This window comes from Meles meles, chromosome 6 (assembly GCF_922984935.1).
Source record: "Meles meles chromosome 6, mMelMel3.1 paternal haplotype, whole genome shotgun sequence".
Taxonomy (NCBI): Eukaryota; Metazoa; Chordata; class Mammalia; order Carnivora; family Mustelidae; genus Meles; species Meles meles.
The window spans coordinates 40809603-40835048 of record NC_060071.1 but is presented as its reverse complement, the minus strand read 5'-3'; the positions used below and the strand labels follow the sequence as shown (position 1 = coordinate 40835048).

At 36.6% G+C, this 25446-nt stretch overlaps 1 protein-coding gene and 1 pseudogene across 4 annotated transcripts in view; one reads left to right on the top strand and one right to left on the bottom strand.

Moving 5' to 3' along the window:
- The window catches only part of RFX7 (regulatory factor X7), a 141024-nt gene that overhangs the window by 104419 nt on the left and 11159 nt on the right, over nucleotides 1-25446 (top strand). For all 4 annotated transcript variants that reach the window (XM_046008551.1, XM_046008552.1, XM_046008553.1 and 1 more), the window contains 2 exons: nucleotides 23276-23392; nucleotides 24687-24771. In XM_046008551.1, coding sequence (XP_045864507.1) covers nucleotides 23276-23392; nucleotides 24687-24771 — 202 coding nt within the window. The remainder of the gene's footprint in view (nucleotides 1-23275; nucleotides 23393-24686; nucleotides 24772-25446) is intronic.
- On the bottom strand, nucleotides 2347-2841 carry LOC123943970 (annotated as a pseudogene).

Genomic DNA, 25446 nt, shown 5'->3' with positions numbered 1-25446 from the left:
AAAAAATCTCAATTTACTGTATGTCATAGATTAAGAAAATTATTCACAGATGGGTGAAATTAAAAATTTTTGTTTAGCTTTTTAGATTCTATCTTTTGAGCTAAAAAATCACATAAATTCACTGTTTTAAAATTGCACAATTCAGTGGGTTTCTTTTAGTACATTTATGAAGTCGTTCATCAGTCACCAGTAATGCCAGAATATTTTCTTTACTTCCCCAAATTCCATATCCATTAGCAGTCATTATCCATTCTTCCTTCCTCCTTGAACCTAGCAACAAATAACTATTTCATGGCTAATAAATTTGCCTATTCTGACCTTTCATATAAATGGGACCATACGTTATGTGACCTTTCCTGTCTGGCTTCTTTGACTTAACAAAATGTTTTCAGAGTTTATTATATTATATATCAGTAGTTCATACCTTTGTAACCAGATAATATTACACCATGTGAATATACCACATTTTCTTTATCCATTCATCAGTTGATGAACTTTTGTGTTGTTTCCACTTTTTAGTATTATAAATAATGCTGCTCTGAAGTTTTTCTGCTTATGAAGTTGCTACAGTTTTGTATGGACATGTGTTTTCATTTCTCGTGGGCATATACTTAGGAGTTGAATTGCTGAATCAAATGGTAACTCTTATGTTTTAAGTTTTTGAGGAATTACCAAACTGTTTTTGAAAAATGGCAGCACCATTGTACATTTCCACCAACAACATAGGAAGATTGCATTTCTCCACATTCTTGCTGTTACTTGTCCACATTTTTTTTGTTGTTATAGCCATTCCAGCGCATGTGATGTAATAGCCATGGTTTTGATTTGTATTCTCCTGGTGACTGATGATGATGAACATCTTTTCATGTGTTTATTGGGCATTTCTATACTTTCTGTGGAGAAATATTCATTCTCTTCCTGTGGAGAAATAATGCTTTCTCTAAGAAATACTTATTCTCTTATCATTTTTATTTGTTGTTTTCTTTTATTGTTTATTTAGGTTTCCTCTATATATTCTGGATACTAGATCCTTACTAGGTATATTATGATTTGCAAATATTTCTCCCATCTGTAAGTTGTCTTCATTTTTTTGTTAGTATCCTCAAATGAATAAGTTTTTAATTTTTATTAAGTCCAATTTATTTTTTCTTTTGTTGCTTGTTTTTAGGTATCAAATCTAAAGAACTATTGCCTAATCAAGAGTCACGCAGATGTATACTGTTTCCTTCTAAGAGTTTTATAGTTTTAGCTCATACTTTGGGTCTTCACATTTTGAGTTGATTTTTCTACACAGTGTGGCATAGGTACCTAGATTCATTCTTTTTCCCATGGATACCCAATTGCCCCATTGAATGGTCTTGGCACCTTTGTGAAAAATCAGTTGACTATAGATATATGGACTTATTTCTAGACTCTGAGTTCTGTTCCATTGTTCTGTATATCTTTCTTTATACTAGTCTTAAGGCGGTCTTGATTTGTTGAACTTTGCAGTAAATTTTGAAATTAGGAAGTGTGAATCTTCCAGATTCATTCTATTTATTAAGCTTATTTCTAAGGTTTTTTTTTATAACATTGTGAATGGAGTTACTTTTTAAATTTTATTTTTGATTGTTGCTAGTGTATAGGAATAAGAAATTTTTATATATTGATCTACTGTCCTTCAGTCTTACTGAACTAGTTACCTCTATGATAGTTTTTTAAATATATTCCTTAGGTTTTTCTGTATATAATATTGTGTCACCTGAGAATAAAGATAGCTTTATCTCATTCTTATCTGGCTTTTATTCCATTTTCTTGCCTAATTGCCTTGGCTGAAATCTCTAGTACAGTGTTGAATAGAAATAGTAAGAGTAGATATCCTTCTCTTTTGCCCAGTTTGAAGGGGGAAGATTTCAGTGTCCATCATTAAGTATGATGTTAGCAGTGGGTTTTCCATTAGATGATCTTTATCAGGTTGAGGAACTTACATTCCATTACCACATTGGTGGATGTTCAAGTTTGTCAAATGCTTTTTCTGCACCTGTTGAGGTGATCATATCAAATTTTTTCCTTATGCAATTCATAGAGTATATTACATTATTGATTTGATTAATTCTTGTATGTTGAGCCTATCTTGTATTCCTAGGATAAATCACACTTGGTCATGGTGTATACTCTTCTAAATATGATGATAGATTCAATTTGCTAGTATTTTGTTAAGGATTTTTATATCTATATTCATAAGGGATCTGGGTTTTTATTTTTCTTCCTTGTGATATCTTTGACTGATTTTGAAATCAGGGTAATGTTGACCTTACAGAATGAATGGCTTTGGAACTATTCTATCTTTTTTTTTTTTTTTTTTTACACATTAACATTCTTAGTTTATTAATCCTCTCATGAAGAATCTGCACAATCACCACAGATGAAGCCACTGCAGCATCTTTACTCCTTCTGTTGTCCAATCTCCAGCTCACTTTTTGCCAGCACCAGCATTGAGTTTTGCAGTCCCCTTTACTTTCTTCATTCTGTTCTTGCTTGCTTTTCACTGTCTTCTTGAGGTCTTCTTCTCATACAGACCATGTCTTGCAAGTCTGTGTTCGGGTTCATTTTCTTTGCATAATCCAAGGAATCATAAGTCATGCCAAAGTCAATTGTCTTGCCACCACCAAAATGGGTTCTGAATCCAAATACAAATATGGCATCTGGTGTAATCTTGTACATTTTGGCTAGTTTTTCCCGAATTTCTGTCTTAGATACTGTTGCCTTTTCGGAATAAAGGACATCAATAACCATTTGTTTGCGCTGAAGTAGTCAGTTGGTCATGAATTTCCTGGTCCAGATAGTTACTGTGTTGTTCATGATGACGGCCGAGCTTCAAGCAGCTGGAGAGGAAAAGAGTCCATCTTCTATTTTTATGAAAGAATTTATGAAGGTTTGGTATTGATCTTCAACTGTTTGGTAGAATTCAACAGTGTGAGACCATCTAGGCCTGGGCTTTTCTTCGTGGGTACTTCTTAAATTACTAATTCAATCTCTTTTTATAGGTCAGATTGCCTTGTTTCTTTTTGAGTCCATTTTGGTAATTTGTGTATTTCTAGGAATTTATGTATTTTGTGTAGGTTATCCTATCTGTTGACATATAGTTTTTCATAGTATTCTCTTTTATAGTACCTTTTATTACTATAAGTTTACCTATAAGATTCGTAGTAATATTTCTCTTTCATTCTGATTTAGTTGAGCCTTCTTTTTTTTACTCTTGATCAATTTAGCTAAAGGCTTATTAATTAGATTTGTTGTCTTTTTAAATATACAACTTTGGGGTTTGTTAATTTTTTTCTATTGGTTTTCTATCCCCTATTTCATTTATTTCCACTCTAATCCTTATAATGCCCTCTTTATGCCTACATTAGGTTTGGCTTCCTCTTACTTTTCTAATTTCTTAACATGGAAGATTAGGTTATTCATTTGAGACCATTTTAAATGTACTGAATATGCAGCTATAAATTTCCCCCCAGCACTGCTTTCACTGTTCTATAAGTTTTGGTATGTTGTGTTTTCATTCTATTCACCTCGAAGAATTTTCTAAAATTTTTTGTGATTTCTTCTTTGACCCATTTATGATTTCTACATATTTGTGAATTTCCCATTCCTTTAGTTATTGCTTTCTAATTTCATTCCATTATAGTTGGAGAAAATACATTGTATGATTTTATTCCTTTTAAACATGTTGAGACTCGTGTTACAGCCTAATATACAATCTGTCCTGGAGAATGTCTCATGTGCACTTGAGAAGATATATTCTTCTATCACTGGGTGTTGGAGTGTTCCATGAGTATCTGTTAGGTAGCTGGTATATACTGTTATTTATGTCTTCTCTTTCGTTGTTTATCCTCTTCTTAGTTCTATCCATTATTGAAAATGGAGTCTTGGGGCTCCTGGGTGGCTCAGTCGTTATGCATCGGCCTTCAGCCCAGGTCATGATCCCAGAGACATGGGATCGAGCCTCACATGGGGCTCCCCATTAAGCAGGAACCTTGCTTCTCCCTCTCCCACTCCCCCTTCTTGTATTTCCCCTCTCATTGTTTCTGTCTCTGTCAAATAAATAAATACAATCTTTATAAATAAAAAAAATTTAAAAAAAAGAAAATGGAGTCTTGAAATCTATAATTATTATTGTTGAATTAATCCACTTCTCCCTTCAGTTTTGATCACTTTTGTTTTATGTGTTTTGGAGCTCTGTACTTAGGTGCATAATAGGTTATGACTGTTAGATCTTCTTGACAGATTGGCCCTTTCATCATGAAAAACTCCTTTATCTCTAGTAACAATTTTTGTTCTAAAGGCATTTTCTCTGATATCAGTATAGGCACTCTCTTTTTCGGTTACTTTTGGCATTCTATATCTTTTTTTGTCCTTCTACTTTGACCTATTTTTTTCTTTGAATTTAAAATATATATATAATATGTAGATGACGTATAGTTTGATAATATTTTATTCTAAATCCATTCTGCCTCTCCCTGCTTTTAATTGAAGAGTTTAATACATTTACATTTAATGTGATTACTGATAGGATAGGATGTACATTTGCCATCTTTGCTAATTTTCTGTATGTTTTATGTCTATTTTTTTTCCATTTTATTTATTTTTTCAGCGTAACAGTATTCATTGTTTTTGCACAACACCCAGTGCTCCATGCAAAACGTGCCCTCCCCATTACCCACCACCTGTTACCCCAACCTCCCACCCCTAACCCTTCAAAACCCTCAGGTTGTTTTTCAGAGTCCATAGTCTCTTATGGTTCGCCTCCCCTCCCCAATGTCCATAGCCCCCTCCCCCTCTCCCAATCCCACCTCCCCCCAGCAACCCCCAGTTTGTTTTGTGAGATTGAGAGTCACTTATGGTTTGTCTCCCTCCCAATTCCATCTTGTTTCATTTATTCTTCTCCTATCCCCCTAACCCCCCATGTTGCTTCTCCATGTCCTCATATCAGGGAGATCATATGATAGTTGTCTTTCTCCGATTGACTTATTTCACTAAGCATGATACGCTCTAGTTCCATCCACATCGTCGCAAATGGCAAGATTTCATTTCTTTTGATGGCTGCATGGTATTCCATTGTGTATATATACCACATCTTCTTTATCCATTCATCTGTTGATGGACATCTAGGTTCTTTCCATAGTTTGGCTATTGTAGACATTGCTGCTATAAATATTCGGGTACACGTGCCCCTTCGGATCACTATGTTTGTATCTTTAGGGTAAATACCCCGTAGTGCAATTGCTGGGTCATAGGGTAGTTCTATTTTCAACATTTTGAGGAACCTCCATGCTGTTTTCCAGAGTGGTTGCACCAGCTTGCATTCCCACCAACAGTGGAGGAGGGTTCCCCTTTCTCCGCATCCTCACCAGCATCTGTCATTTCCTGACTTGTTCATTTTAGCCATTCTGACTGGTGTGAGGTGATATCTCATTGTGGTTTTGATTTGTATTTCCCTGATGCCAAGTGACGTGGAGCACTTTTTCATGTGTCTGTTGGTCATCTGGATGTCTTCTTTGCAGAAATGTCTGTTCATGTCCTCTGCCCATTTCTTGATTGGATTGTTTGTTCTTTGGGTGTTGAGTTTGCTAAGTTCCTTATAGATTTTGGATCCTAGCCCTTTATCTGATATGTCGTTTGCAAATATCTTCTCCCATTCTGTCAGTTGTCGTTTGGTTTTGTAAACTGTTTCCTTTGCTGTGCAAAAGCTTTTGATCTTGATGAAATCCCAATAGTTCATTTTTGCCCTTGCTTCCCTTGCCTTTGCCGTTGTTCCTAGGAAGATGTTGCTACGGCTGAGGTCGAAGCCTCATTCTCCTCAAGGATTTTGATGGATTCCTTTCTCACATTGAGGTCCTTCATCCATTTGGAGTCTATTTTCGTGTGTGGTGTAAGGAAGTGGTCCAATTTCATTTTTCTGCATGTGGCTGTCCAAATTTCCCAGCACCATTTATTGGAGAGGCTGTCTTTTTTCCATTGGACATTCTTTCCTGCTTTGTCGAAGATTAGTTGACCATAGAGTTGAGGGTCTATTTCTGGGCTCTCTATTCTGTTCCACTGATCTTTGTGTCTGTTTTTGTGCCAGTACCATGCGGTCTTGATGATGACAGCTTTGTAATAGAGCTTGAAGTCCGGAATTGTGATGCCACCAACTTTGGCTTTCTTTTTCAATATTCCTTTGGCTATTCGAGGTCTTTTCTGATTCCATATAAATTTTAGGATTATTTGTTCCATTTCTTTGAAAAAAATGGATGGTATTTTGATAGGGATTGCATTAAATGTGTAGATTGCTTTAGGTAGCATGGATATTTTCACAATATTTATTCTTCCAATCCAGGAGCATGGAACATTTTTCCATTTTTTTGTGTCTTCCTCAATTTCTTTCATGAGTACTTTATAATTTTCTGTGTGTAGATTCTTAGCCTCTTTGGTTAGGTGTATTCCTAGGTATCTTATAGTTTTGGGTACAATCGTAAATGGGATTGACTCCTTAATTTCTCTTTCTTCTGTCTTGTTGTTGGTGTACAGAAATGCAACTGATTTCTGTGCATTGATTTTATATCCTGACACTTTACTGAATTCCTGTACAAGTTCTAGCAGTTTTGGAGTGGAGTCTTTTGGGTTTTCCACATATAGTATCATATCATCTGCCAAGAGTGATAGTTTGACTTCTTCTTTACCGATTTGGATGCCTTTAATTTCTTTTTGTTGTCTGATTGCTGAGGCTAGGACTTCTAGTATTATGTTGAATAGCAGGATAATGGACATCCCTGCCGTGTTCCTGACCTTAGCGTAAAAGCTTTCAGTTTTTCTCCATTGAGAATGATATTTGCGGTGGGTTTTTCATAGATGGGTTTGATAATATTGAGGTATGTGCCCTCTATCCCTACACTTTGAAGAGTTTTGATCAGGAAGGGATGCTGTACTTTGTCAAATGCTTTTTCAGCATCTATTGAGAGTATCATATGGTTCTTGTTCTTTCTTTTATTAATGTGTTGTATCACATTGATTGATTTGTGGATGTTGAACCAACCCTGCAGCCCTGGAATAAATCCCACTTGATCGTGTTGAATCCTATTGGCTAGTATTTTGGCGAGAATTTTTGCATCTGTGTTCATCAAGGATATTGGTCTGTAGTTCTCTTTTTTGGTGGGATCCTTGTCTGGTTTTGGGATCAAGGTGATGCTGGCCTCATAGAATGAGTTTGGAAGTTTTCCTTCCATTTCTATTTTTTGGAACAGTTTCAGGAGAATAGGAATGAGTTCTTCTTTAAATGTTTGGTAGAATTCCCCTGGGAAGCCGTCTGGCCCTGGGTTTTTGTTTGTTTGGAGATTTTTGATGACTGTTTCAATCTCCTTACTGGTTATGGGCCTGTTCAGGTTTTCTATTTCTTCCTGGTTCAGTTGTGGTAGTTTATATGTCTCTAGGAATGTGTCCATTTCTTCCAGATTGTCAAATTTGTTGGCGTAGAGTTGCTCATAGTATGTTCTTATAATTGTCTGTATTTCTTTGGTGTTAGTTGTGATCTCTCCTCTTTCATTCATGATTTTATTTATTTGGGTCCTTTCTCTTGTCTTTTTGATGAGTCTGGCCAGGGGTTTATCAATCTTATTGATTCTTTCAAAGAACCAGCTCCTAGTTTCATTGATTTTTTTCTATTGTTTTTTGTTTTTTGTTTTTTTTTGGTTTCTATTTCATTGATTTCTGCTCTGATCTTTATGATTTCTCTTCTCCTGCTGGGTTTAGGGTTTCTTTCTTGTTCTTTTTCCAGCTCCTTTATGTGTAGGGTTAGGTTGTGTACTTGAGACCTTTCTTGTTTCTTGAGAAAGGCTTGTACCGCTATATATTTTCCTCTCAGGACTGCCTTTGCTGTGTCCCACAGATTTTGAACTGTTGTGTTTTCATTATCATTTGTTTCCATGGATTTTTTCAATTCTTCTTTAATTTCCTGGTTGACCCATTCATTCTTTAGAAGGATGCTGTTTAGTCTCCATGTATTTGGGTTCTTTCCAGCTTTCCTCTTGTGATTGAGTTCTAGCTTCAGAGCATTGTGGTCTGAAAATATGCAGGGAATGATCCTAATCTTTTGATACCAGTTGAGACCTGATTTGTTACCCAGGATGTGATCTCTTCTGGAGAAGGTTCCATGTGCACTAGAGTAGAATGTATATTCTGTTGCTTTGGGATGAAATGTTCTGAATATATCTGTGATGTCCATCTGGTCCAGTGTGTCATTTAAAGCCTTTATTTCCTTGTTGATCTTTTGCTTGGATGATCTGTCCATTTCAGTGAGGGGAGTGTTCAAGTCCCCTACTATTATTGTATTATTATTGATGTGTTTCTTTGATTTTGTTATTAATTGGTTGATATAGTTGGTGCTCCCACGTTAGGGGCATAGATACTGAAAATTGTTAGATCTTCTTGTTGGACAGACCCTTTGAGTAGGATATAGTGTCCTTCCTCATCTCTTATTATAGTCTTTGGCTTAAAATCTAATTGATCTGATATAAGGATTGGCACCCCAGCTTTCTTCTGATGCCCATTAGCATGGTAAATTGTTTTCCACCCCCTCACTTTAAATCTGGAGGTGTCTTCGCGTCTAAAATGAGTTTCTTGTAGGCAACATACTGATGGGTTTTGTTTTTTTATCCATTCTGATACCCTGTGTCTTTTGATTGGGGCATTTAGCCCATTAACATTCAGGGTAACTATTGAGAGATATGAATGTAGTGCCATTATTAGTCTGTAAGGTGACTGTTACTGTATAGTGTCTCTGTGCCTTTCTGATCTACTACTTTTAGGCTCTCTCTTTGCTTAGAGGACCCCTTTCAATATTTCCTGGAGAGCTGGTTTGGTGTTTGCAAATTCTTTCAGTTTTTGTTTGTCCTGGAAGCTTTTTATCTCTCCTTCTATTTTCAATGATAGCCTAGCTGGATAGAGTATTCTTGGCTGCATGTTTTTCTCGTTTAGTGCTCTGAATATATCATGCCAGCTCTTCCTGGCCTGCCAGGTCTCTGTGGATAAGTCTGCTGCCTATCTAATATTTTTACCATTGTATGTTACAGACTTCTTTTCTCGGGCTGCTTTCAGGATTTTCTCTTTGTCGCTAAGACTTGTAAATTTTACTATTAGGTGACGGGGTATGGACCTATTCTTGTTGACTTTGAGGGGGGTTCTCTGCATCTCCTGGATTTTGATGCTTGTTCCCTTTGCCATATTAGGGAAATTCTCTCCAATGATTCTCTCCAATAGACCTTCTGCTCCCCTCTCTGTTTCTTCTTCTTCTGGAATCCCAATTATTCTAATGTTGTTTCGTCTTATGGTGTCACTTATCTCTCGAATTCTCCCCTCATGGTCCAGTAGCTGTTTGTCCCTCTTTTGTTTGGCTTCTTTATTCTCTGTCATTTGGTCTTCTATATCACTAATTCTTTCTTCTGCCTCATTTATCCTAGCAGTGAGAGCCTCCATTTTTTATTGTACTTCATTAATAGCTTTTTTGATTTCAACTTGGTTAGATTTTAGTTCTTTAATTTCTCCAGAAAGGGCTTTAATATCTCCAGAGAGGGTTTCTCTAATATCTTCCATGCCTTTTTCGAGCCCGGCTAGAATGTTCAGAATGGTCATTCTGAACTCTTGATCTGACATATTACCAATGTCTGTGTTGATTAGGTCCCTAGCCTTCGGTACTGTCTCTTGTTCTTTTGTTTGTGTTGATTTTTTCCGCCTTGTCATTTTGTCCAGATAAGAGGATATGAAGGAGCAAATAAACTACTAAAAGGGTGGCAAAGACCCCAGAAAAATGCGCTGTAACCAAATCAGAAGAGACCCCTAATTGTGGGGGGGAGAAAGGGGATAAAAACTGGTTCTTTCAGAAAGTGGTTGATTTTCTGTTTCTAGAGTTGCTGTTCTTCTTCTCTTCGCTCTCCCGTTGGATTTATAGGTGTTTGCAATGTTTTGATAAGCTATCGAGCTGATCTCCTGCTACCTGATGTAGTCTCAGGCTGCTACTTCTCCACCATCTTCCTAGACTGAATTTTAAAGATTTTTTTTTTTTTTAAGATTTTATTTATTTATGACAGAGAGAGATCACAAATAGGCAGAGAGGCAGGCAGAGAGAGTGAGAGGGAAGCAGGCTCCCTGCCGAGCAGAGAGCCCGATGCGGGACTCGATCCCAGGACCCTGAGATCATGACCCGAGCCGAAGGCAGTGGCTTAAACCACTGAGCCACCCAGGCGCCCATATTTACTTTGTGCTTACCTTTACTGGTGCTGTTTATTTCTTCATGTAGGTTTAAGTTACTGTTTGGTGTTCTTTTATTTAAGCCTGAATGACTCCCTTTAGTATTTCCTGTAGAACCAGTCTGCTGGTGATGAATTCTCTGATGTTTTTGTCTGACCATTGAGGTCTCTACTCAGTTAGCTAAGTGGTCAGGTATTGATTGGACAGATATTCCTTTAAACACCTTAAAGCAATAAATCTCCCAGTCTTTGCCAAAGGGCTCTGTGTATGTTGGGGTATGCTGTAAACACTCAGTCATGCAATTGATAGCCCTTCTTTAGCCTCCACTTCCTACATTTGTGGAGCCTCAGATTTAGCCAGAAGTGAGAGCTTGGGGATCTTCTAGGGTCTTGAGATGCACACAGCCCTTTGCATATGCATTACCTTCTAGAGTCCCAGGAGTAAAATGGAGCTTTTCAAAGCTTCTGTGGAAATACTTACCAGTTTTTCCTTTTAAGGTTTTTGGTTGGTCTGTTATCTGCCCAACTATTATCCACTAAAGTTCAGACATTTGCCTACAATTTATTTTATTTTATTTTCTATTTTTAGAGAGAGGAGGGGAGGGGTGGGGCAGAGGGAGAAAGGGCATCTCAATTAGACTCCATGCCCAGCGCAGAGCCCAGCTTGGGACTCAGTCTCACAGCCCTGAGATCATGACCTAAGCTGAAATCAAGAGTCAGACACTTAACAGACTGAGGTACCCCTGCCTACAGTTCTTTTTAACAGTTTTGCCTCTGTACCCTTCCATCTCCTCAAAGGAAAAAGCTTTTTGGAGTAGGCAAGTTCTGAGACAGGTCATATATAGCTAAAGATGGGGTCTTACAAGAATCTACCACAGGAGACAAATAATGACAGTTCTTTACGATGTGGCCTGGAGAGAGTTCCAGCTGCGTTGTGCTCATTCTGACCACCAGACTGAACTGGGAATATTGGACTGTTACTTTTCAAGGCCACCGCTTGATCATGAGGGAATCAGATTAAGGCAAGTTAAAGTGATACAAAGCTGTTCTTACTGAAAACCAGCCTGTTTTCTTGGATAAATGCTCTCCAGTTTACTGCAAGCCTTGGGTTAATTTCCAAAGCTTTGAAAAGTTGATACTGACCAACTTTGCCAGTTTTTCCCTGTTTTATGGAGGAGATCTCAGTGCTCTTTACAGAGCAAATTTTACTGATGTCACCAAAACTATAAAGTTGAAATCCATGAATGTTAAAGGACCAGAAATGTTATATGCAGTTCTAACTGCAACGCTTCATTGAAAAGTTAACTGAAATGAGCCAGCAAATGGAATAGCCATTTTAATCATAAGAAATAAAAACTGCTCACCTGGAAGACAAAAACCTCTATAAAGACTTTCTTAAAGGTCTATAAAAAAGTGTAAACTATAATAAGGACTTCTTCCAAATTGTATTTGATATTTCCCTTTGTTACAGAATGAAGTCCAAAGCCTTTATTTTTCAGAGAAAGGCATAATTTTACAGTAGAGAAAGATTTAGACTTTGAAACTAGCCACATCTGAGTTTGATCCTAATTTAGACATATGCTGGGGTTTGTAGGTATAGGCAAGTCCTTAACCTTTAGTGTCAGTTTGCTTTCTATCATTCTGTAAAATATCATACTCTTTTCATTAAGGTTTAGAATTATATATGTAAAATGTTTATCACAATGCTTGGAACATAGTAAGCCCTCAATATGTGGCAACAATTGTTACTATTCAGACTCCCACAATCCAACGTTTTGGCCTTAGCTGATACAAATCTTATTTTATATAAACCTGATAAGAGTAACTGCTCTCCTGGCTTCTGTCACCACAGATTAGCTTTGTTTATTTTTTCAAAATTTTATGAATGAAATTATACAAGAAGTTGGTATCTGTGTTCTTTTTTACTCAACATGTTTATAAGTTTCATGAATTTTGTTTTGTGTGGTTTTGACTCATTCTAATAGCTGTTTACTGTTCCATTTATGAATATATATTCTTTTTCATTCTATTGTGTATGAACATGGGGCTTTTTTCCCCCAATTTGGGTTTTCATTTGCATTTCCTTGAACTTAAATTGAGGGCCTTTTTATATGTGTTTTTGGCCAATTGGCTCTATGTTATTTTTGAGAATGTATTTAAATCTTTGCCCATTTTTCTCATCTGTTTTTTGTAAACATTAAAGGCAGGTTAAACATATCTCACTTATTTTCTGCTAACAGTTTCTAGAAGAATGCCGTATTGTACATATTTTATCTATATGTATGTATTGATTTGAGATTTTATGCAACAAATCTAATTGGGAACTGATGAGTATTCTTAAGAAGGAGCATTGTTGGGGTTGCCTAGCCTAGGTGACTCAGCCGGGTAAGCATCTGCCTTGCTCCAGTCAGGATCTTGTGAACCAGCCCCATGTCGGGCTCTCTGGAGGGAGCCTGCTTCTCCCTCTGCTCCTCCCCCTGCTCATGCTCGTGCTCTCCTCCTACCCCAGATAAATAAATAAAATGGTTTTTTTTTTCTTTAAAAAGGGCAGGGGGAGCCTTAGGGCACCTGAGTGTTCATTTGATTAAGCAGCCATCTCTTGATTTCCACTCAGGTCATGATCTCAGGGTTGTGAAATCCAACCTTGTGTGGGGCTCCTCACTCAGCAGGGAGTCTGCTTGAGATTCTTTCCCTCTGCCCCTCCCTCCACTTGCATGCAAGCTTTCTCTTTCTCAAATAAATAAATTTAAAAAAAAAAAAAGGGAAGAAGAAGGAGCCTTTTGAAGATTTTGCAGTGCTGCCATTATATGTATGAAATACCTATTATATAAAACTGGCTCATTAGTGGTATAAAGAACCACTCACTAATTAACTACCCTTGCAAATATCTTTACCCCTCTGTTCCTTAATTTCCTCATCTACAAAATGGTATGATTATACAAAGTGATATGGAGCTTATTGGTTTGTTGTTGTTGTTAATGTAGACAACCTTGTTTCTGTCTGAATTTATCCTCTTACTAACATTTCAGAAGTATTTGAAATTATTGAAGAACTATTAGTATAGTAAGATTGGATTTGGATAGAAATTGAGAGAAAAGAGATGGTTAATCAGGAATTCATTGAGCCACGTCCTGGTGCTTCAATGCCTCTGTTCGTTCTTAAACTATAGGCAGGGGGCACCTGGGTGGCTCAGTGGTTTAAGCTGCTACCTTCGGCTCAGGTCATGATCTCAGGGTCCTGGGATCGAGTCCCGCATCGGGCTCTTTGCTCGGCAGGGAGCCTGCTTCCCTCTCACTCTTTCTGCATGCCTCTCTGCCTACTTGTGATCTCTCTCTCTCTCTGTCAAATAAATAAATAAATAATCTTTAAAAAAAAAAAAACTATAGGCAGCTACTATCTATATTCATATAATCTGAACATTTTATATTAGGTTAATTTAAAATGAAGAACAGAAGCAATTCAAAAATAAAAGTAAGGGTACCAAAAAAGTTAGCATTACATACAGAGTGTGATCAATATACATATATATGTGTGTGTGTGTGTCTTCATTTTTTAAAAAGATACTATCCAAATTGACCAAAATGGTGGTTGTTTTAAGTAGCTCTCATAGGCAATAGTGAGAAATTAAGCCTTTCTTAAGAAATAATAAAAAAAAATATTAACCTTTTTTTAAAGGTTTTCTATTTGAGAGAGAGAGCACGAGCTGGGGAAGGGGATCACAGGGAGAGGAAGAAGCAGACTCTCCACTGAGCAGGGAGACCCATGTGGTGTCTCCCAGGAACCCTGGGATATGACCTGAGCTGAAGGCACCCCAAATACTTTTTTACAATGATTAAATAGCTAAGAACACAAATTCCTTTTTTTTCCTTGGGATTATTACCTAAAGTCATGTGTAATAATTGGGGCACCTGGGTGTCTCAGTCAGTTGAGTCCCTGACTCTTTATTTTGTCTCAGGTCATGATCTCAGGGTCATGAGATCAGGGTCTGCACTCAGTAGGGAGTCTGCTCAAGATTCTCTCTCCTTCTGCACCTCCCCCCTATGCACACATGCTCTCTCTCTCTCTTTCTCTTTAAAATAAATAAATAAACCTTTAAAAAGAAATAAAATCATGGGTACTAATTCCTTGAAAAAGGAAAGGCAAGGTGGAAGGAAACACCTGGTTAATAAGATCATACATGATACTTACTTACATGTACATTATAATTTAACTATTTTAAAATTAGCTTTGTTGACTTCAAAGTAATCTTTCAGATATATTGTTTGTTAGTTGCTTACCACAAAAATAAGATTACCTGAATTTCAAAAGTGATATTTTATCTTACTCTAAGCTTGACTTAATAATATTACTAACAACTCTTAAATTTCTCTGTAGGGTTTAGGCTAAAAGACACTATAACTAACCTAACAAACTTACGCTGTGCTTTTCCAGTATGCTGTCCTCTGAGACACCAAACCATCACATACATTACACTACGCACTTCTCCAGTGTTCTCTTAAGTGTTCTTTCCAAATGCCAGAGCCCAGTGGACTTTAGCTATGCCCAGACTTAGCTGTATAATATTGTTCTTCCCCGAATATGAACAACTCACCAGTATCTTTCAAAAAAGAGGTTTCAAACTTATCGGGAGCCGTAATTTTTGCAATTGTCCCCCAAAGAATACCTCCACATTGCTGGCTCTGATGGGCAGTGGGGCTACACTTACAGTTTCATAGGACAATGTATGTTTGCATACTTTTAAAAGCTGCTACCTAAGGATCTGGCTTCCCATTAGCTTGATTCTAGGTGTTGAAATCCTCCTTTTGGGGGCACTGACAGGTCTTGGCATATATTTAACTACTGGAGGCTATTAAAATTATACAGACTACTTGGACAAACACAGAAGTTTGAGATAGCCAAGAAGTAGGGCAGAGTTGAATGACAAGGCTCACCTACGTGAGTCTACTCCTTCAAGATGGGGGAGGTGGCTGTTTTATCTAATGCATAGAAACCAATACAGAGTAGAGCATAATGAAAAAGAGGAATATGTTCCAAAGGGAAGAACAAGATAAAACCTCAGAAAAAGAAAAACTTCTTCAGATGTAAGTAATTTACCTGTTAAAGAGTTCAAGTAATGGTCATAAAGATGCTCACTGAACTTGGGTGAAGAATGGATGAACATTGTGAGAACTTCAACAAAGAGATGGAAAATGTAATAAAGTACCAAATAGAAGTCACAGAGCTGAAGACTACCATAACCAAACTGAAAAATACACTAGAGGGGTTCAACAAAGACTAAATGAAACAGAAGAAAAGATCAATGAGCTTGAAGATAAGGCAGTAGAACTTGACCAATCAGAGCAGCAAATACAAAAAAGAATGAGACCGTGATACCTTAAGGGACTTACTGGACAAAATCACTAGACTAAAATTCACATTATAAGAGTCCCAGAAGAAAAGAGCTAGAGAAAGGGGCAAATTTATTTGAAGAAATAATGGCTGAAAACCTCCCTAAGATGAGGAGAAAACAGAGACCCAGATCCTAGAAACTCAGAGAGTTCAAATTAAGATGAACTCATAGACCCACACCAAGATACATTATAATTAAAATGTCTAAGGACAAGGAGAGAATTTAAAGCAGCAAAAGAAAAGCAACTTGCTACATACAAAAGATGTATGTAGCACATCCCCCATAAGACTACCAATCAGATTCATCAGCAGAAAACTTACAGGCCCAAAGAGTGGTGGAATATATCCAGTGTGCTAAAAGAAAGACATTTCCAACCAAAAACACTCTACCTGGCCAAGTTATCGTTGAGATGTGAAGGAGAGATAAAGAAATTTCCAGAGAAACAAAAGCTAAAGGAGTTCCTCACCACTAAATCATGTTAAAGGGACATATTTAAGTAGAAAAGAAAAGATACTAATAACAAGAAAACATGAAAGAGTAAATCTCATTGGAAAGGCAAATATATACTAAACATAGTGGAATAATCATAAATTAGTGTGAAGTGTGGAAAACAAAAGTAAAGATAACTATGATTACAGTATTTAAGGGGTACATGAGATAGTTATAACATAAAAACCTAAAACATGGAGAGGGAAGAATAAAGATGTTGAGCTTTAAAATGTGATCACACTTAAGTTGTTACAAGCTTAAAATAGGCTACTGTACAGATACATTGTTACATGTGAGCCTTCTGATAACCACAAAGCAAAAACCTATAGTAAATACTCATATGATAAAGAGGAAGCAGTATAAACATATTACTAAAGAAAACCATCACACCACAAAAAGAGTGAGGAAAGAAGAAAAGAACAGAGGGAAACTACAAAAACAGCCAGAGAACAACTAACAAGATAGCCTTAAGTACATACCTATCAATAATTTATTCCAGGGATGCAGGGATGGTTTGGTATCTGCAAATCAATCAATATATGATATGCCACATTAATAAATTGATGGATAAAAATCATGATTGACTCAGTAAATGCAATATAAGCATTTAACAGAATTCAACATCCATTCATGATTTAAAAAAAAAAAAAACCCTCAGCAAAGTGGGTATAGAGAGAACATGCCTCTACATAATAAAGGCCATATATGACAAGCCCACAGCTAGGGTCATACTGTTAAGATTAGGAACAAGACATGTGTGTCCACTCACGGTACTTTTAATCAACATAGTATTAGAAGTCCTAGCCAAAGCAGTTAGGCAAGAAAAAGAAATTAAAAGCATCCAGTTTGAAAAAGAAGTAAAACAGTTTGCAGTTGATGTGATATGATATATCAAAACCCTAAAGACTCCATCAGTCTTGATGGAATCTAACAGCTGTTACAACTAATAAACGAATTCAGTAGTGTTGCAGGATATAAAATCAATACACAAAAATCTGTTGTGTTTCTGTAATAATGAACTGTCAGGAAGAACTTAAGAAAACAGTCTCATTTATGATTGTATCAGAAAGAATAAATATCTAGGAATAAATTTAGCTAAGGTGGTGAAAGAACCTGTATACTGTAAACTACAAAACATTAAGGAAAAAATTGAAGATACAAACAAATGGAAAGATAATCCATGCTCATGGATTGGAAGAAATAATATTGTTAAAATGTCTATACTATCCAGTACAATCTACATATTTGATGCAATCCCGATGAAATTTTTCATGGTGTTTTTCACAGAAATAGAACGAAGAGTCCTAAAATTTGTATGGAACCACAAAAGACCCCAAATAGCCAAAACAGTCTGGAGAAAGAAGAACGGAGCTGAAGGCATCACACTCCCTGATTTCAAACTCTGTTAAAAAATCTACTAATTAAACAGTATGGTACTGGCATAAAAACAGACACATGGATCAGTGGAACAGAGTAGAGAGATCAGAAATAAACCCATGCATATATGGTCAGTTAAAATGTGACAAAGGAAGCCAATGGGGTAAGGACAGTCTCTTCAGTAAATAGTGTTGGGAAAACAGGACAGCCACAAGCCAAAGAATGAAGCTGGGCTACTATCTTCAACCATACACAAAAGCCAACTCAGTAGTAAATAGTGTTCATCACACTATTTACAATAGCCATGATAGGGAAAGAACCTAGGCCTCCATTGATGGATGAATGGAGGAAGAAATTCAGGTGTACACACACACACACACACACACACACACACACACACACACACACACATTATTACCAAAGAAACAAGTGAAATCTTGCCAATTCAGACAATATATGGATGGACCTTGTAGGCATTATGCTAAGTGAATTAAGACAGAGGAAAAGAAAGACTATATGTTCTCTCATATGTGGAACTATTAAAAAATAAACAGTTCATAGATACGGGGAATTGACTGGTGGTTGCAAAAAGGCAAGGGTTGGTGGGGATGGGAGAAATGGGTGAAGGGGATCAAAAGTGTGGATCTTGGAAATCATGCATGAAGACAGTAGTTTGCCATGAATTATAGCCATCTGTGGCTGACACTATTCCCTTTCAAATTTTTGCTATCCAAAATAAGTGTATGTTCTTATAAGTAAAAGTAATTATACTTTATAACATTTTATACACATGCAATACTCTCTTCCTTGATTTTCTACCTGGTAGTAGGGTGACATTTTTGCATCACACTTTTATAGGTGGTAATGTGCTATTGCAGTGAGACAGCTTAATTAAGTGCATTTTAGAGACTGTTGTTTCACCATCCTCATCATTGACATTTTTTGAATTCCAGCACTATAAATAATGCATATATATTTTACATGTAATGAAATGTGTGTGCATGTTTTCATATAAATTATGCTATGGCTTTTTTTTTTTACATCTATAAGAAAACTAGAGCTCCTATTTAATGGTTTTGAGACTTAGTGTCTCAGAGGAGTTTAGGAACAACTCTGCACCGTTAAAAAAAATTTAAAAAAAAATAAAAACCTGCCTCAATAATTAAATAATGTAATGCATACAGAGCACTCAAAAATGTCCAGGTGTGTAAGCTAAGGTAGCCTAAGGCTATATTTTTGCCCCTAGTGTTCCTTGACGTTTGTTTATATTTTCGTAACTTTAAGCAATGTTTAACTTTTATAGTTAATTTGTAAATGGCATGAATAAACATTAAAGATTCACTTGCTTCCAAAGATTTTGAGTGATGTGTTGATGATCGTGTTGAAATTAGGCTTCATTTCAAAGTCTTAAAAGCATACTATTAAAAAAAGAATGAGATTTTTTAGAAATATTTTTTAATTTTAGAAAAATTAAAAAAATTTTTTTTACAATATCCTTTTTTAAAATCTCATCTTAAGGATGGCAATGGAATGTTGGTTATCCTGTGAATGGACCATTGTTCCTTCCCATTTTTTAAGTCTTGAGTAAATAAAATCCAACACTGAGTTAGGTATCAATTGACACTTTATCTTTTTTTTTTTTCTTTCAGATTTTATTTAAATTCAAGTTAGTTCACATGTAGTGGAGTATTGGCTTCAGATGTAGAATTTAGTGACTCTTTGGTTGTGGATAACACCCGGTGCTCATTATGTCACATGCCCTCCTTAATGCCCATCACCCAGTTACTCCAAATTCCCCCTTAACCTCTCCTCTAGCAACCCTCAGTTTGTTTTCTACAGTTTAGAGTCTCTTATGAGACTCCCTCTCTATCTTTAGTTTTTCTTCCCTTATGTTCATGTTTTGTTTCTTAAATTCCATATATGTGTGGAATCATATGATATTTATTTTTGTCTGACTGACTTATTTCACTTAGCATATATACATCTGTAGTTCTATACACATCATTGCAAATGGCAAGATTTCATTCTTTTTGGTGTAATATTTTGGAGTAATATTTCAGTGTGTGTGTGTGTGTGTGTGTGTACACCACATTTTTATCCATTCATCAGTTGTTGGACATTTGGACTCTTCCCATGTTTTGGCTATTGTGTATAGTGCTGCTTTGAACATTGCGGTACATGTACCTTTCAAATCACTATCTTTATATTCTTTGAATAAATACTTAGTAGTTCAGTTGCTGAACTGTAGTATATTTCTATTTTTAACTTTTTGAGGAACCCTCTACAGTTCTCCAGAGTGGCTATACCAGTTTGCATTCCCACCAACAGTATAAGGGGTTCCCCTTTTCCCCCACATTCTTGCCAGCATCTTTTGTTTCTTGAGTTGTTAATTTTAGCCATTCTGACCATACCTGATACCATATGTTGCTTGATCAACCTGCAGTTTAAGTTATGAACCCGGAAAATCAGATGTAAACTAAGATCTCCACATGACCTGGAATAATTTATAGCTTGTTACATAGCACTGGTTTCAAAATTATGAATAAGTAATCTAAAAATATTTCCTCAGATTAAAACAAAACCATTGAATATCTGTATCTTCCCAGTAGAGAATGGGCCCTAACCTACTGAGCCACCCAGGCGCCCCGAGAATGGGCCCTAATAATGAAATACTTCTTCTTTGAAAATTAGAACCACTAAAAATTGAGTAGGCCATCTTACAATATAGAGCCCTCCCTATCAGGGGAAGTATTCACTTTGATGTAACCCATCAGTTAGGAGAATGGCATTTCCACATCAGTCAGAAAGTTGAACCCTACAACTTCTAAACTTGTTGCCAGTTCTGAGAGTTCATAAAATTAAGGAAATTGAGGACCTGCTCCAGTTATGGTTGCTTTTAATTTGGGACTCTGTTTATTTTCTCTTTACATGTAAGATGTCAAAGTATAGAATTTTGAATTATTAGCAATTTTATTCTTAACATTGCCTACTATTTTTTTAGGAGGAGTAATTTAAGCTGTTTATATATCTGCAAGGTACTTTTTAATACCTAGCCACTAAAGAGTTTGTTAAAGATAAGTTCATTATTTAAAAATAATAAGCATTCTTCCAGAAGAGGAATTCCTCTCTTTTATATGTCCTCCTTATTTTTTTAAAGAAAAATTTTTTTAGTAATGTCTACACCCAACATGGGGCTCAAACTCATGACTCCAAAATCAAGAATCGTATGCTCGGGCGCCTGGGTGGCTCAGTGGGTTAAGCCGCTGCCTTCAGCTCAGATCATGATCTCAGGATCCTGGGATCAAGTCCCGCATCGGGCTCTCTGCTCAGCGGAGAGCCTGCTTCCCTTCCTCTCTCTCTGCCTGCCTCTCTTGTGATTTCTGTCAAATAAATAAATAAAATCTTAAAAAAAAAAAAAAAAAGGAATCGTATGCTCTACCAGTTGAACCCATCAGGTACCCCAGAATTCCTCTTTTAGTGAAATAAATAAGAATCAAAAAACATGTCACATTCTGAAGTCACACTCAGAATTTAACAAGCAAACTTTGCATTGGTCATTTTGATACTTAACTTTGGCGACCTTTCACACATCCCTTTTGCCAAAGTAAAAAATTTTGGTATACTAGTGTAATGAAAAAGCATTAAAACCTAAATCCCAGAGGGAGAATAGGATAGCTGTATAACTTTTCTCATTAGACTCAATGCCCTCCTTCTCTTTATTTGATGTCAGGTTTTTTAGGCCCATATACGCCAGTGCTGTCAGAGGAGCCCAGTGGACTGTGTTTTCCTTATTGCCTTATGTGTTTCTTTAAAGTTTCTTATTTTAAGTATGACATAATGTTGTGTTAAGACTTAATGTGACCCTTAAATCTTGTTCTTAATGCTGACAATATAGTGGTGAACCAGATAGTTATGGTCACTGCCCTGGTTGAACATATAGCCTAAGGGAGGAGACAGAGACAACAAGGAAATTGGCTGTTACATAATATTGTAAGTCATGAAAAGAAAAAAACAGAGTACACTGAAAGGTGAATATGGTGAGGGTGTCATAGGAGGGTGCTGCTTTCGATAGGGTCGTTGTTAGAGACACTTCTGAAACAACATTTCAGCTGGGACTTGAAGAATAAGAAAAGTAATTTTTCCCAGGTAGAAGGGACGTGTCAAGTCCCTGAGGTGCAAAAAAAAACTTCATCTATGTTTTCGTTCTGTGCTGATTTAAACCGTAAAATCGACTGATTTAACTTGATACTGAAATGATTATGATTTGATACAATTCATTTAAATTGTCAGCACCCGAAAATAGTCACCTCTTCACTTTGTACCTTAAACCTTGACCCCTGAACCACTCGGAGTATTACATTTAGTCTCAAGTTAAAAATAACATATTTAATCTAATACTTCCTGTAAAGGGAATTCTCAGTACATGTTTGCTCCTTTCCTTTCTCCCTCCTCTTCAACATTGTTGGGAATGTGTTTGCTGGGCAGCTCCTTTCTCCCCACACCTGCACCAGGGGTATGTGGAATTTGGTGTGGGTATTGGAGGGGCACAGTCAAGAATAATACCATTGTCTCCAAAACCTGCCCCTAGTATCTCTGTTAAGGCTTCCCAGAGCCCTACCTCTTCCTAAGTCTCATCCAATTTGACTTAAATTTAGGTCACTTCAGAAATGTACTATATAAGTATATACTTATATATATTTTATTACATATATAATACAAGATAATATAAATATACATATAAGTATATATAATGTTTCATATACTAGCAACAGCTGGTATAGTCAGCAGTCTATAAGAACTAAAGTCCCAGTTACCATTATACCCTGTTCACAGGCCTTCCAGTTGTTTTCCTCTGTTCCTTCTTCCTAAATCTCTTTTTGGCTCTCCACTTCATGATATTACCAAGAAGCTGCTCTGGTCAGTGCTGAAAAAGAGGTGAGGTAGGGAAATAGCACTGGCTTCCCAGGGAGTTCCTCTGACTTCCTCTTTGGTGTTGCTCAGACAGTGGTTCTCTCAAAGACTTTGGTAGCCAGGACAAGATGTGGCCTTGGCCTGCTGCTGAACTGGCAGAGGAGGGATTGGCTTATTACCTATGACTGGCAGATGCAGAGAAAAACAGAACACCTGATTCCAGTGGTAGTTAAGACTTGGCTTTTTTCCCTTTTCCCACTTGAAGTTACTGCTTTACAAAATACTTTTTCCTGGCAATAATAGCAATGGTGGGGGTGAAGAAAGAACACTGGGCCTTCAGAATCTTTCTCTGTGCCTTCACTTTTTCCCCCTTATCAGTAAAATGAGAGTGTTGGTATAGATGATCCCTAAGGTCCCTTTTAAGCAATATGTTTACATTTTAAACCATATAGTTTTGTTTCATTTTTCTGACTTAGATAATGTGTACACTGGAAATTATCTCAGTATATGAATTTGATACTTCTCTGGAAATGTAGAGCCCTGCTGGTCAAGCTGGACATACTCAAGAGTGTAGGGTTGGATTGTAATTGGACGACTTTGTACTGGGGTTATCTCTTACAGTGAGTTTTTGGGATGCTTTTGAAAGCAGGAGTACTGTGTACCCTGAGGATGAAACAAGCTAACTAAACCTGAGTTAGTCTCCAAAAAGTTATGGCCAGTGAAATTTGTGGTGAGTGACTTGAAGATGTGGTTTTAAATTTTGTTAAAGTGGTCAAATTATATTGAAATAGCACTGTCCTATGTAACTCTGAGTTCTGTTGCTCTAAATTGGTCCCTCCTTCTTTTTCAGGAGCTATTGTGACAATCTTGGTTACCATCCATTAAGTGCTGCTGACTTTGGAAAGATCATGAAAAATGTCTTTCCAAACATGAAGGCACGTCGTCTGGGCACAAGAGGCAAATCTAAATATCCTTTACCAGAATGGTCTTTAGTAATCGCTTTAGTAATCACTTAGAACATCTGCTGTTGTAGGTCAACTAGCAACTATATTTAGAGGTAAATTTAAGTCAACAAATATAAACGACTCAAAGTTCTTAGTAGAATAATTGCAGACATTGTTTTCCTGGCTACATATCAAACTGCAAGAGAAATAAAAAATAGTGGTTTTAGGATTATGATAGATGTTACATATTCTGTCACTGTAATGTGTGTTCTTCATGGTCTGGTCTTCTTTTCTCTAACAATAAGAATTAATTGAGATAGGTCACGGTGCAGCTACTGTAAATCATACCAATAAAAGTGAAAAAAGAGGTTAGCTATCTTCTTCCTGTAATTTAGAAACATCAGGATCTTCTTGGCAAAATATACACCATTCAGGAAAAATTCCTGTGGAGCTTGTCCTAGAAGATTATATTCTCTTTTAAGTATTTTTTCAGCCAACCATTTAAAGCCTGTATTAAAATTAAAGCCAGAGCATAGGAAAGATCCCTCTTGTGACAGAGACATACTTAGCATAAGCAAACAGAAGGAGATGAAAATGAAGAATTTATTAAAGTCCTCCCGACTCTTGGCAGAAGATTGTAAAATAGAGGGTCTCTGTATTAGAAAAATATTATTTCTTTTTACTTAGCTCTTGGCCTTTTTCAAAGCACGGAAACCCATTTCTGTGGAGATGAGAGAAGAGGGGAAAGAAGGGGACACTGCTTTTCTAGAACAGCTCCAGGTGCTTTCTGCTCACTTGATGCATGACCCATCCTTATTTTCTGAGTGCAAGCAAAACTGTCTTGATGGGTCTTTGGCATGTTACAGGCGATAATCCTGCATGTTTCAGTGGAAAAAGAACTGAAAAGGTTAAAGCCCTTGTGACACTCTTAAGAGTTGTTTTTGTCCCAGTGCCCTGGGCTAAAGTTTCCCTGTGCTGTGCCAGGTTTCCATCTGGATATTCTTTTCCTTCTGACCTGTTTGTTACTGGTGGTTGGCACAATCTATTAGGAACATTTATTCATAAAATTTATAACAGATGAGAATCATTTTTGTTTCATTTAAGAGAATAACCATTCTACAAAGACTGTTCGTTTCAAAAGAGTGAAAATATCCTGAATTTATAATACTGAGGTTTCTCTTACTGAAGAATTCTGAAAGTAGATGTTATCTCGTGTTGACTTTATACTTACTTCATATATGGTTACTTCTCAAATGCTAATTATATATAAGCCAGTTTATTTCATTTAGAATGCTTTAGACCTTAACTGTTTATTACATATTGCTATAGTGGACTAAGGAAAAAAGCCTTTGTTCATATGCCAACACTGCCCAATCTTGATTTTCACAAAACTGGAGATGGGGTAAGAATTCTGCCTTTTCTTTTTAATAAGTAGAATTATACTTTAATTCTAATTTAATTGAAATGCTGCATAGTCTCATTTGGGTAAAACCAGGGGCCAGGAACTATGCCTTTTACAAAATAAATGAGACAAAAAATTTAACACTGGCTGAAAATGTTTAACATATCTGACTTAAGTCAACATGGCTCACAAAATTAGGAGGAACATAGGTCTAAACTGGTTTTGAAATATATCCATGATGTATATTGACAAAATATATATTGTCAAGAGGAAGAATTAAGTTGTGGGGTAATATAGTACGAATATCTTTTTCCCCCTTTTTGATTTACTTATCTAATACCACCTAGGTGTACAAAAGACTTGAGGTGGCCAGAAGTACTAAGAAGAGAAAATACAGCTAGTGGCAAAGTTTGTTTTATTGATGTCAGAAAAGGCTTTTAGAAAGATTCATAAGATCCCTTAACCTTCATATATATTTAATGAGCATTTCAGTGTTCCAGTCCCAGTGCTGCTGGCGGCTGTGCCCTGGTGGGTGGTGTAGGCATAGGCCTCGTATTTGCATAGCTTTTCTATGCCTGCCAACAGGGCATTTTATACAACTTGGACCCGACAGATCTAGATTACATCTTCTAATTAAGAATACATGTCTTCGATGTGCTTTAGTTTAATTGCTCT